This window comes from Amphibalanus amphitrite, unplaced genomic scaffold (assembly GCF_019059575.1).
Source record: "Amphibalanus amphitrite isolate SeventyFive unplaced genomic scaffold, NRLGWU_Aamphi_draft 000193F_arrow, whole genome shotgun sequence".
In the NCBI taxonomy this organism is placed as follows: Eukaryota; Metazoa; Arthropoda; class Thecostraca; order Balanomorpha; family Balanidae; genus Amphibalanus; species Amphibalanus amphitrite.
The window spans coordinates 738676-749543 of record NW_024881688.1 but is presented as its reverse complement, the minus strand read 5'-3'; the positions used below and the strand labels follow the sequence as shown (position 1 = coordinate 749543).

Sequence of the window (10868 nt, the reverse complement as noted above, 5' to 3'; positions counted from 1 at the left end):
CTACAGGCCGCGAGCCGGGTGTTGGCCTCCAGCGCCGCCGCCTCTCCGTGCGGCACTGGGCCCGGGCGGGCCTCTCCGTCCGCTGCGGGAGAGGGCAGAGGGTAGAGGAGAAGGTCAGGGCGGGCCTCCCCGCCTGCAGCAAAACAGGGGGAAGGAGCGGTCAGGTGGGTCTCCCCGTCCGCTGCAGGAGAGGGCAGAGGGGCGTTAGTGATAGTGGGCAGATGAAACGGAATGTTTATTTCAAAGATATACGCTTTTTCACTAGTACGGCAACTACACTTCTCAGAGGTGAAAATCGCTGATATAATTGGGACGCACTGCCGAAAAAGAAGGAACTTGCAAGTCACAAGCAGCGATGGGGACGACTCATGAAGAACAGTGCATCATGTTAAACAACTTCAAGCTAACTCTGAGCGCTACTCAGTACACACTACTCACCCTGCTGGGCCGGCTGCAGGGCGGGTATTGGTACTCACTACTCACCCTGCTGGGCCGGCTGTAGGGCGGGTAGGTGACGCTGTGCGCCGCCGTCAACAGGTGACTGAGCTGTCAGAAAGTCACACGTCAATAAACGAGTCCTTTCTACACGCTGCGTCTAAATCACTCTAATGGACGTTACAAAAACACGCCAGGATTCTACGATCCTTGTCCAGTTTCTGCAGCAGCAGCGCGAGTCACTGGCAGCGCTGTTGCTGCCAGACGACGGCCGTCGGCGCCCGGCGCACGCGCGCCGCGCACCGGTCGGCGTGTCAGCTGGTAGCGGCTGTGCGCTGCCAACGCCGGCGCAGCAGCTGGCGGAACACGACAACCTGGCGGGTCGCATGGCCGGGTCAGAGGGGGAGTGGGAGCCGACAGGGTCAGCCACATCACAGTGGATGCCTACCTCACCCCACACTGACAAAGTGCCACCATGCCAGGAAAATGTTTCACCTCAGAACAGCATGAACCTAGAAAGAAAACAGGATTGCATAGCTCCTGTATAGAATAGTCATAGACATAAAGCATATACTCAAATTATTGAGCCATAGCCAAGATTTGACTGAGGGAGGGGCCACAGGTCGCGGCCTAGTGTCGTACCCCCTCCAAAAAGGAAAACTCGGATTTGGCCTACTATTTTTGGGGGTATGGTACAGCTGTTTTTATTTATCTTTATTTTATTTTATTTAATTTCTCGCCTTTGGGGTAGACCATGACAGCCGTGGCCACTCCCTTGGCTACATCCCTAGATTGAACGAAGAAGCAAATTGAAGAAGCAGCTTTGACCATAGGCGCAAACATAATATGGAACAGACTACATTTTTATGCAGTATGTTATGAAGTCAACATTGCATGCTTTATATAGGTAATCTAATCTTCACCAATCCATTTTGTTAAGCACTTATCTACTTTTCTAGTTTCAATTGATTGGTCAATGCTCGTATACATAATTATCAGCATTCAAATATATGATGCTGAGACATGTTCAATCTCTGACCAACTCCCTGTATACAAAAGAAATAATTGTAGCATTATGCATAGGGTCATAACATACTGATCACTTTCTGTCAACAGCCTGCAAGCAGCATTGCGATCTTCCCTCCGCAGTGATGGAGACCTCTGTCATGTGCGCATGGTGTTTGTGTTGTGTTGGTATTCAAGAAATTTCAACAGCTAAGAAGGAAAAACAAAACATTTCTTTAAATACCTGCATGTTTGCTATAATAGCAAGCTAGGATGCAATGAGTATAAAAGTATACAAAATCCCAATCAATAGGTTCAGAATGGAATAGGTTGTGAGGTGTTAGGTACTGTAGTAGGCTGGTTGAAAGGTTTGTATGTTGTAGACATCTGGCATGGGGGTTTTAGGTTGGTATTAAGGGTATTACAAACTTTTTAGGAAAGTAGGTAAGGTTAGGTCAGGAATGTTGATTATTTTCATTCAAATTTCACACTTGTTCACTTAAAATGTATTCAAAATTGACACAAATTTTTTAAAAGTTATGGTGAAAATATGTTCCTTTCCTATGTGAATTGTGATGTTAGTATTTGAATTTTATATGCAGGAAGTCAAACACACTTACATTGACTATCATACCACCAACTACAAAATGCCCAATCAGAGACACTTTTGTTATGGTATGAGCCGCGTCATATTTGAAAGCAAATATATTTGCTGCCAAATTTCCCCCTTCATTGGCATGAAGTAAATCCTTCATTACGTCACAGATCCGATCTAAATGACGTCACGATGAAATATAAAAGTCGCAATATTTCAAAAAGTATACAATGAAAACGCGTAAAAACTTGCAGAATTCGTCACAGTGCCCTAAGTAACATTTCCGAATCCTAAACGGGATTTTTTCGAAGGTGGGATAGTCCCTTTAACTGGGATATAGCATAGGCGGCGGAACGGGGAGGGCACCGGGGCACCGTGCACCCTTTGATTTTGCATTTTAACATTAGCCCTATGGGCGTTGCATGGAAAGAATGGGACCAAAAGTCGGCAGTGCTGCCCCCTCCCCCTTAATTGAAGGTGTTCCGCCGCTACTGGGATATAGGCATTAAATGTTTTGTGGAGGAAGTGTCATGTTTTAAATTTGATGCATTGGAAATGCACAAATACCCAAAGAGTTCCAGGACGGTATGGAATTTCAGTAAACATAGTTGTGTCAGCAATGGGGTCTGGTAGGTGGGGGCAATGGCCCTGCCTGGCGCCCAAAAAGGGGGCACGACCCCGAATGACCTGCCGACCACTGATCTAGTGTATGGGGCTTCTTGCCTCAGGCCGTGGGGTGTTTTGCCCTGGGGTTGGGGAAAATACCCCATTTGCAGTTGCTTCACAAAGCACTTCCTAGCTGGGAGTCCGATCATAAGTGAATGAATTTGAGGGGTGGAATTTAAAGTAAAATGTCCAAAGAACACATTGAGCACAAATTTGGCCTTCCAGGTGATGTGAGACAAAAGTAGGTACCTATGTAGCAAAATAAATTATCTGTGGCGTCTTGCCCAAGGCTACCCTACTTTATACCCTACGTACATTTGCTATGCGTAGGCTTTTGTACGTGACGTACTTTTGTCCATACGTACTTTATACCCTACGTACTTCTGCGATACTTACTTTTGTCCGTGACGTACTTTTGTCCATACGTACTTTTTACCCTACGTACATTAGCTATACGTACTTTTGTCCGTGACGTACTTTTGTCCATACGTACTTTATACCCTACGTACTTTTGCGATACGTACTTTTGTCCCTGACGTACTTTTGTCCATACGTACTTTATACCCTACGTACTTTTGCGATACGTACTTTTGTCCCTGACGTACTTTTGTCCATACGTACTTTATACTGTACGTACTTCTGCGATACGTACTTTTGTCCTTGACGTACTTTTGTCTATACGTACTTTATATTGTACGTATTTCTGCGATACGTACTTTTGTCCCTGACGTACTTTTGTCCATACGTACTTTATACTGTACGTACTTTTGCGATACGTACTTTAATCCTACGTACTTTTGCTTACGTACTTTTGTCCTACGTACTTCAGCGATACGTACTTTTGTCCGTAACCCGTAAGGAATACGGTCGACCAAAGTTTTTTTTTTTCATTCTAAGACATGCATTGGTATAGGATGATGTTCACTGTTCAGTCTCATCGAGTGAAAAAATCTATCTAAATCATGATCATCACATTAAATTAGTCTCATAGCACATACTTGGAGTCTCTAGATGCTCTCACAACAGTGTAAGTGTTACACAACTAGCGTGAATATGAGTGTATAATCCTTTGGCGTCGGCCTCTAAACGACCTTTGTGACGATATTATACATAACCACATAAATAGCAAGGCCACATTATATCACGAAGTTGAAACGTTCACAATGATACTGACCAAGTACAGCTAAGCCAACACACACATCGATCTAACAAAACGCTTCATCCTACTCTTCCTCCCTCTCAACGATCCAGTCCACCTTACACTGTCTGGGCCTGGCCGGCGCCCCCGGAGAACTCCTTGCCTCCTCAGGGACCCAGGGTTCCCCTCCGCATGTGCCTCCATAGTTAAAGCGCCCGTCAGGTGTCTCCCGGAATCCTCTCCGACGCTCCACCGCCACCCTATGGGAACTATAAACTCCCTCTCGCGGCCTAGGACGCTCTCCAACGACTCCAGACGCTCTCCAACGACTCCAGACGCTCTCCAACGACTCCAGGCCCTCTCCAACGACTCCGCACGCTCTCCGACGACTCAAGGCCCTCCGATGACGACTCAACACGCCCTCTTACGACTCTAGCTGCCTTCCGACGCCCCTAAGCGCAGGTGACTCTCATGGAGCGCGAGCTGCTGTCGCGGTAGGTGAAGTAGACCAGGGTGGCGAGGCGGCCGGCCAGCGATACACAGGCGGTGACCAGCGCGATCATCAGCAGGGTGGGTGTGCTGCCCGTGGCGATATCGTAGTTCTTCTGGTAGACGGCGGACAGAGCCCACCCAGCACTGAGGGAGGGGACGACAGACGGTTATATTTCACTCAGACGGTGCGAGTTAGAGACTATGGACAAACTGGGGTCAGAGATAAAGGACGATGGAAATTTTTGGGAACAAACTGACACCCTCAGTCCTTCAGATAAAGTTGAAATGATACCAAAGACGATATCGTGTTAAAGTGATCGTATATCGTGCACGTATTATTACGAGCGAACGAGCGCAGCGAGCGAAGCGAAGTCTTTTCAATATAACGGAAAAATCTCAGAGAGCGGCCCGGCCCGGCCCGGCCTGTAACGCTTTTGAGAGGCTTATATCTCAGCAACCGCTGGACCGAATGGCCTGCGGTCTTTTTTGCTGGGTAGCCCCATCCCTTCTACCCCGTAATTGACTACTTTTGATACATCTCAGTGACCGCCGTGGCACGTGCCACGTGAAAAGTCGAGGGTGTTCAAGCAATTTTGCAAAAGTAATGATTTTTAGAGACCCATATCTCAGCAGCGGCTTGAGCGATTGTCTTGCGGTCATTTTTATAGGGTAGCTGCATCCCTTCTACCAAAGGTCGGATACTCTTCATCTATGTGAGTGACCCCCACTGCACGTGCAAAATACAACAATAAGAGGTGCCAAATTTGTTCCCATTTCAGTAACTCGGTAATTACTGGGGCGATTTCGCTGAAACTTGGCATACAGGTAGGCACCCACCAGGCAATGCATTCCCATGTGTTGCGGTTAGGGTGCTACTGCACGTGCGCACGTGCAGGGGGCGTTTCCAGATCTCGAGAACGGCTGGGCCGATTGCGCTCAAATTTGGTACACGGTTGGGAACCGGTTAGTAGGGTGCCGTGCAAAAGTCATTTTGGACCCCGTTTGCACGTGCGCACGTGCAGAATGCCGCTTCCAGATCTCAGGAACGGCTGGGCCGATTGCGTTCAAATTTGGTACACCGCTAGCGACCGGTTAGAAGGGTGCTTTGCACAAGCCCGTTGGAAGTACCCTCTCGCCCTTCTGCACGTGCAGGGCTCACTATCTCGCTCGCTCGTTCGACACTCGACTCACCGAATCCGGGTGTGATGGTCCAGCGCGTGTACTTATCCAGCACGGTGATCTCGAGGAGAAGCCAGATGACGATGGAAGCGGCCAACACACCGGCAATGGCCGAGCTGGCTACCTCGTTAGAGCCCTGGGAAAGGCGGAGGGGAGAGATATCAGAACACTATATAAGGATGAACTGGCTATCTTGTTAGAGCCCTGGAAAAGGCGGAGGGAGAGAATGCCAAGAGGGGAAGGAAGATCATCCCCTCCCACGTGCCAACTGGGAGCGTGCTAACCAGGAGGGCGACACGACCTAATGAATAGACACGTATGAACGACTTACACATACTGTCTAGTCGTAAACGCTTGTTTCAAGCCAAGCCGCTGTAACTGACAGAATGACGGAAGTCGTCCAAAAATCGACCGCTATGAGGGCTCAGTGTTCCGGTAGCCCCGCCATCACCCAAGGTCGGCTAACATATATCGGTAACTATCAGCCACCGCTGGCAAACATGCGCTCCATTTCCTCGGCCAGCGTGCGTTATCGGCCGGTTGGCGCTATCGTCCGGCCGGGCGGAGCAACACAGACAAAACGGAGCGCATCCGACGAGCAGAGAGCACCAGCAGGAGGCACGTCGGGTAGTTGTATACATTAAATACCGACCTAATGCAATGTTGTGGTTGTTAATGGTGAAGGCGTGGGAGTGATCTCGAGCGTGAGTACAGCCAAAATTCGAAAACATATTTCGATTTGGTGATGTTCAGAAACGTGAGAAGCTGCCAGCGAAATGAATGACGTTACGCATGTTTTAGGTATTGCCGGTGAATCATGTGCCGCTGGAACTGCCGCCAGTGCTTGCTGAGTCAACAGCAGAGGCGGTGCAGCCGTGTAACACACAGTCTCTGAATGCGTGAGTCAACAAACCTCGACTCTCATATATCGAATCCTATGTCGACGGGGAACGAGTGTGCGCGACAGAATGCCAATCAGTCAATAGCAGACGCTGTATCAATACGCATAATGGGCGTTGCATGAAACGTCAAAGGTCCACAGAACCCTAGACAGCGCTCACTATCGGCAGTAGCAATTGCATGACAGAACGATTTTATACCGTACAATGAAAAGGCATCGTTCACAAAGTGCAAGCTATGCTTTGGATGGGTATGGTTTTTTTAGTCTAAAAATTAAAATACACAATTAGAGTTATTACTGCCCACGCTTTCACGCAACCCAAGTCGAATCACTGCGCCGTCCGCAACCCCCCAAATCTCACTTTCCTCTGAACTGCGCGCCCGCACTCACTCACCTCCCCCACATAGACGATGACCACGTCGAGGTTGATGAGCGCCGCTATGATGGTCCAGGTGGTGTACAGGGCCAGACCGTTGTGGACGCACGTCTTGACGTACCAGTTCTCCCGCGGGGTGGGAGGCGGCTGAGCGAACTGGGCACGGTAGTAGCTGAGGGGGACATAACAAACATCGGTCAATAGAAGGACTCATGGGTTCGGTAGTACTTGAATGGTACACAGCGGTCGGAGATGTTTGCTGACGGCAAAGCAGAATGCATGCTTAGCTACTGTTTTCGGTACTTGATCAGTGTAAAGGAATACTTAAACTAAACGTCAACATAACAGTAGAGTCTACAAGCAGCAGCTCCTGTTGCTATTACAGTGCAGGGAGAGCACCTTCTGCTATCATTACCCTGCGCTGTTTAATATCGTCAAAGACCCGGGACTACAGCGGCCTGATTACCGAATGTGAAGGACGACCAGCGCTGAGGACGTTGCAGAGCGCCAGCAGCAGCAGCAGCACGCAGGCTGCCGTCAACTCCTCGTAGCCCCAGGCGAACAGCCAGCCAACGTTCACGCAAAAGCTGGCGATGATGAGCAGCCAGAAGGACAGAGGGAGGGTGACCGGGGTCAGGTAGACGGGGCCGGCGTCCGTCCGCCGCCACAGCTGGCTCAGACCTGTGGGACGGGGGACAGGGGTCCGTCAGTGACCGGGGTCAGGTAGACGGGGCCGGCGTCTGTCCGCCGCCACAGCTGGCTCAGACCTGTGGGACGGGGGACGGGGGACAGTCAGTGACCGGGGTCAGGTAGACGGGGCCGGCGTCCGTCCGCCGCCACAGCTGGCTCAGACCTGTGGGACGGGGGACGGGGGACAGTCAGTGACCGGGGTCAGGTAGACGGGGCCAGCGTCCGTCCGCCGCCACAGCTGGCTCAGACCTGTGGGACGGGGGACAGTCAGTGACCGGGGTCAGGTAGACGGGGCCGGCGTCTGTCCGCCGCCACAGCTGGCTCAGACCTGTGGGACGGGGGACGGGGGACAGTCAGTGACCGGGGTCAGGTAGACGGGGCCAGCGTCCGTCCGCCGCCACAGCTGGCTCAGACCTGTGGGACGGGGGACGGGGGACAGTCAGTGACCGGGGTCAGGTAGACGGGGCCAGCGTCCGTCCGCCGCCACAGCTGGCTCAGACCTGTGGGACGGGGGACGGGGGACAGTCAGTGACCGGGGTCAGGTAGACGGGGCCGGCGTCCGTCCGCCGCCACAGCTGGCTCAGACCTGTGGGACGGGGGACAGGGGACAGTCAGTGACCTGGGTCAGGTAGACGGGGCCAGCGTCCGTCCGCCGCCACAGCTGGCTCAGACCTGTGGGACGGGGGACGGGGGACGGGGGACAGTCAGTGACCGGGGTCAGGTAGACGGGGCCAGCGTCCGTCCGCCGCCACAGCTGGCTCAGACCTGTGGGGACGGGGGACGGGGGACAGTCAGTGACCGGGGTCAGGTAGACGGGGCCGGCGTCCGTCCGACGCCACAGCTGGCTCAGACCTGTGGGGACGGGGGACAGGGGACAGTCAGTGACCGGGGTCAGGTAGACGGGGCCGGCGCCACAGCTGGCTCAGACCTGTGGGACGGGGGACCGGGGACAGTCAGTGACCTGCGGAGCACGGAACCTGAGTCTCCACACCTGGGTAAGACGTATTGACATGGCGGGGGCGTCAGCCAGGGACCTGTCAATGGTAACTGAAGTATACGGCACAGACGTGATCGCAGCTGTGCCAGATTTATCGAAGGGATGACACCCGTGGTGAGGTCAAGATACATTTTCTTTTTAGATTGTCGACAGTCGACAGAATGCTGTAGCCATGGCCAGATAAGGTGGAACGTTTAATCGTGCCGCTATTTCATCTCTCCACAAATACCGATCTTTTATCGCGTATCTGACCGCGATAGCCGCGCTTACCGCAAAACCACTTACCACTAAAACGCACTGATGTTGCATAACGCTTAGACCATGTCCTATGAGAGGACGATTCTGATGTAATTTCGACCGGCAAAAAAACTGCGTATCCCGTAATGTGCGCTTCACCGATATGCACGGACAAGGCCGGCTTTTAGCGTCTTGCAGCCAGTCACAAATCACAATGCCTTCATACCAACATGGCACGGGCGGTCGAGGGGTGTACCACAGGGCAAACAGTCTTCCGTCATCAGCCCAGCAACGGCCACCGATACATAAATGCACAAGTAAATACACTATCTTTCAGAAATAGACACAAACTAAGCCCTCACCGATCCCGGACATGGCCGCCGGCGCTAGTGCTCAGTGTGGCGGCGTGCGTGATTCGTGAGGGATGTGACCAGCGGGCTCAGCGACTAACCATAGACGAGTCTACTCACCCGCCCTGGACAGCGACTCAGTGACTCAGTACGACTCAGTACGACTCACCGTAGACGAGTCCGATGCCGAGCCAGGTGTAGATGATGCCCCAGATGGCGAAGGCCCAGCCGATGGGCGTGATGAAAACCTCGTGTGTGTCCGATACGTCGGCGGCAGACTTGGGCACGATTCCTGAGGGGGAGGGGGGGGGGGACGGTCAGAGGCCGGTCAAACAGGTCAGAGACAGGCTAAGTCAGTCAGCCGGCGCAGGGCATACACGGACTTGGAAACACCGACGGTGGACGGAGGCGGAGTTTCACAGAAAGGACAACATCGGCGGCCACTTGACAGCACAACCTGCGTAAAGCGGCACTGGTGTATTGAAGCGATGTTGTTGTGACACATACTCGAATACGCATGTCAATATCGACAAAAATAAGGCTATTTGACAACAGCCATGACAAAATGGATACGATGTCTGATCACTGATGGCCTCTCCGACCCTGATCACCGCTCGCCCCACCTCTCGCGCCGTGCCCGTCTCTCCCGGAGTCCCCAGACCACTCACCAAGACTGGCGTTGCTGGAGGCGTAGTTGAAGAACAGCGTCAGCGCGTACAGAGGCAGCGCGATCACCGTGCACGCAAACTGCGCCTTCTCCTTCGGCGGTAGCCCCATGGCGACGTCAGATGCTCCCCCGCTGCTGTCTACGGTCAGCCCTCAGTCTTCGCCCTCCCGTCCAGTCGCCGCTCTATCTCCGACTACGCTGGCTCGACCTCCGACTACCGCTCGCCGACACACGCGCCGCCCGCCCGCCGCCGACTGTTCCGCGCCCGGCCGCTGTGACCTTCAGTCTCCACCTGCGTCCGCTCCGCCGTCCGCCGCTCCGCCCGTCGGTCTGACTCGGAAGAGGGCCGCACAGTGAGTCCTCTCTCCTCTCTCCCGATATGTATGGAGGGGAGGATGGGAGAGGGTTATGTAACAACCGCGTGATATCACGAATCGCCGCTAAACTAATGCTCACTTCACTACTGACGCCGTGGCGCTCACACCCCAGCTCTTATATAACGCCCGTGACGTCACTCGTGCCTCGTGTGTGTGACGTCACGTGTTTGCGGTGTGGGCGGGGTCCGAGTGAGTCGATGGATAATTCAGCGATAACAAAGCGCGTGCGATGTACGACTGCGATCGATGGTAGCCAATGACATTGTCGAGCCAGCGCAGCTGGTGCGTTCCGTCTCCATAGCAACCAGGCCCGAGTCAATGGGAAACGTAAACAGTGGCAGTATGACGTCATATTCCAGAAATACGCCTCGCGTGCCCTCAAAATACCGTAGCGTACGACTGAAATAACTAAACAGCCCGTGATCCACACGACTAAAAAGTCTTGCAGCTACGCGTCGGGCGATTGCAAGCACATTGCACAACACAAATATATAACTATCGACATTTGTGGTGATTACAAGTTACAACTCCTCAAATAACACTTCTTATTTCATTCAGAAGGGGTTCGTAGACTGCAGACGCGCTGGCACATTGTCCCCTAGCTTCTTGGAGAGCAAAAGGACGCCTCAACTTCGTACAGGCAAGACTCTTAAGTCCAAACGAGCCAGACGCAAATGCAAATGTTCATAGGACAGCTCATAGGTGCCAGTCAGGTGCCAGTCACCCTCCAGGCGCCCGCTGACGTCAGAACAGTCGAGTGACG

At 52.6% G+C, this 10868-nt stretch overlaps 1 protein-coding gene and 1 long non-coding RNA gene across 3 annotated transcripts; both read right to left on the bottom strand.

The window, feature by feature from the left end:
• Nucleotides 1-15: 15 nt before the first annotated feature.
• LOC122384595 lies at nucleotides 16-2088 on the bottom strand. Of its 2 annotated transcripts, none has more exons than XR_006257069.1 (3): nucleotides 2061-2088; nucleotides 484-809; nucleotides 16-82 (listed from the first exon to the last, which is right to left on the bottom strand). It is a non-coding gene; the product is annotated as an uncharacterized LOC122384595 (long non-coding RNA). The 2 variants fall into 2 exon arrangements; XR_006257068.1 differs by lacking the exon at nucleotides 2061-2088 and adding an exon at nucleotides 1532-1620.
• A 1660-nt stretch (nucleotides 2089-3748) lies between these two features.
• LOC122384594 lies at nucleotides 3749-10205 on the bottom strand. Its single transcript, XM_043372160.1, has 6 exons — nucleotides 9730-10205; nucleotides 9231-9353; nucleotides 7254-7468; nucleotides 6806-6959; nucleotides 5523-5646; nucleotides 3749-4475 (listed from the first exon to the last, which is right to left on the bottom strand). Exons 1-5 carry the CDS (start codon nucleotides 9836-9838, stop codon nucleotides 5639-5641), a joined length of 609 nt encoding a protein of 202 aa, XP_043228095.1. The 5' UTR covers nucleotides 9839-10205; the 3' UTR covers nucleotides 3749-4475; nucleotides 5523-5638.
• Nucleotides 10206-10868: the final 663 nt, after the last annotated feature.

Excerpts from the sequence above, each read along its gene's own strand:
- LOC122384594 (XM_043372160.1), bottom strand. The coding sequence starts at position 9,838 with ATGGGGCTACCGCCGAAGGAGAAGGCGCAGTTTGCGTGCACGGTGATC. Across the intron at positions 9,354-9,729 it reads CTCCAGCAACGCCAGTCTTG|GAATCGTGCCCAAGTCTGCC; the intron begins GTGAGTGGTCTG and ends CCTCCCCCTCAG. Across the intron at positions 7,469-9,230 it reads CGGCATCGGACTCGTCTACG|GTCTGAGCCAGCTGTGGCGG; the intron begins GTGAGTCGTACT and ends CCCGTCCCACAG.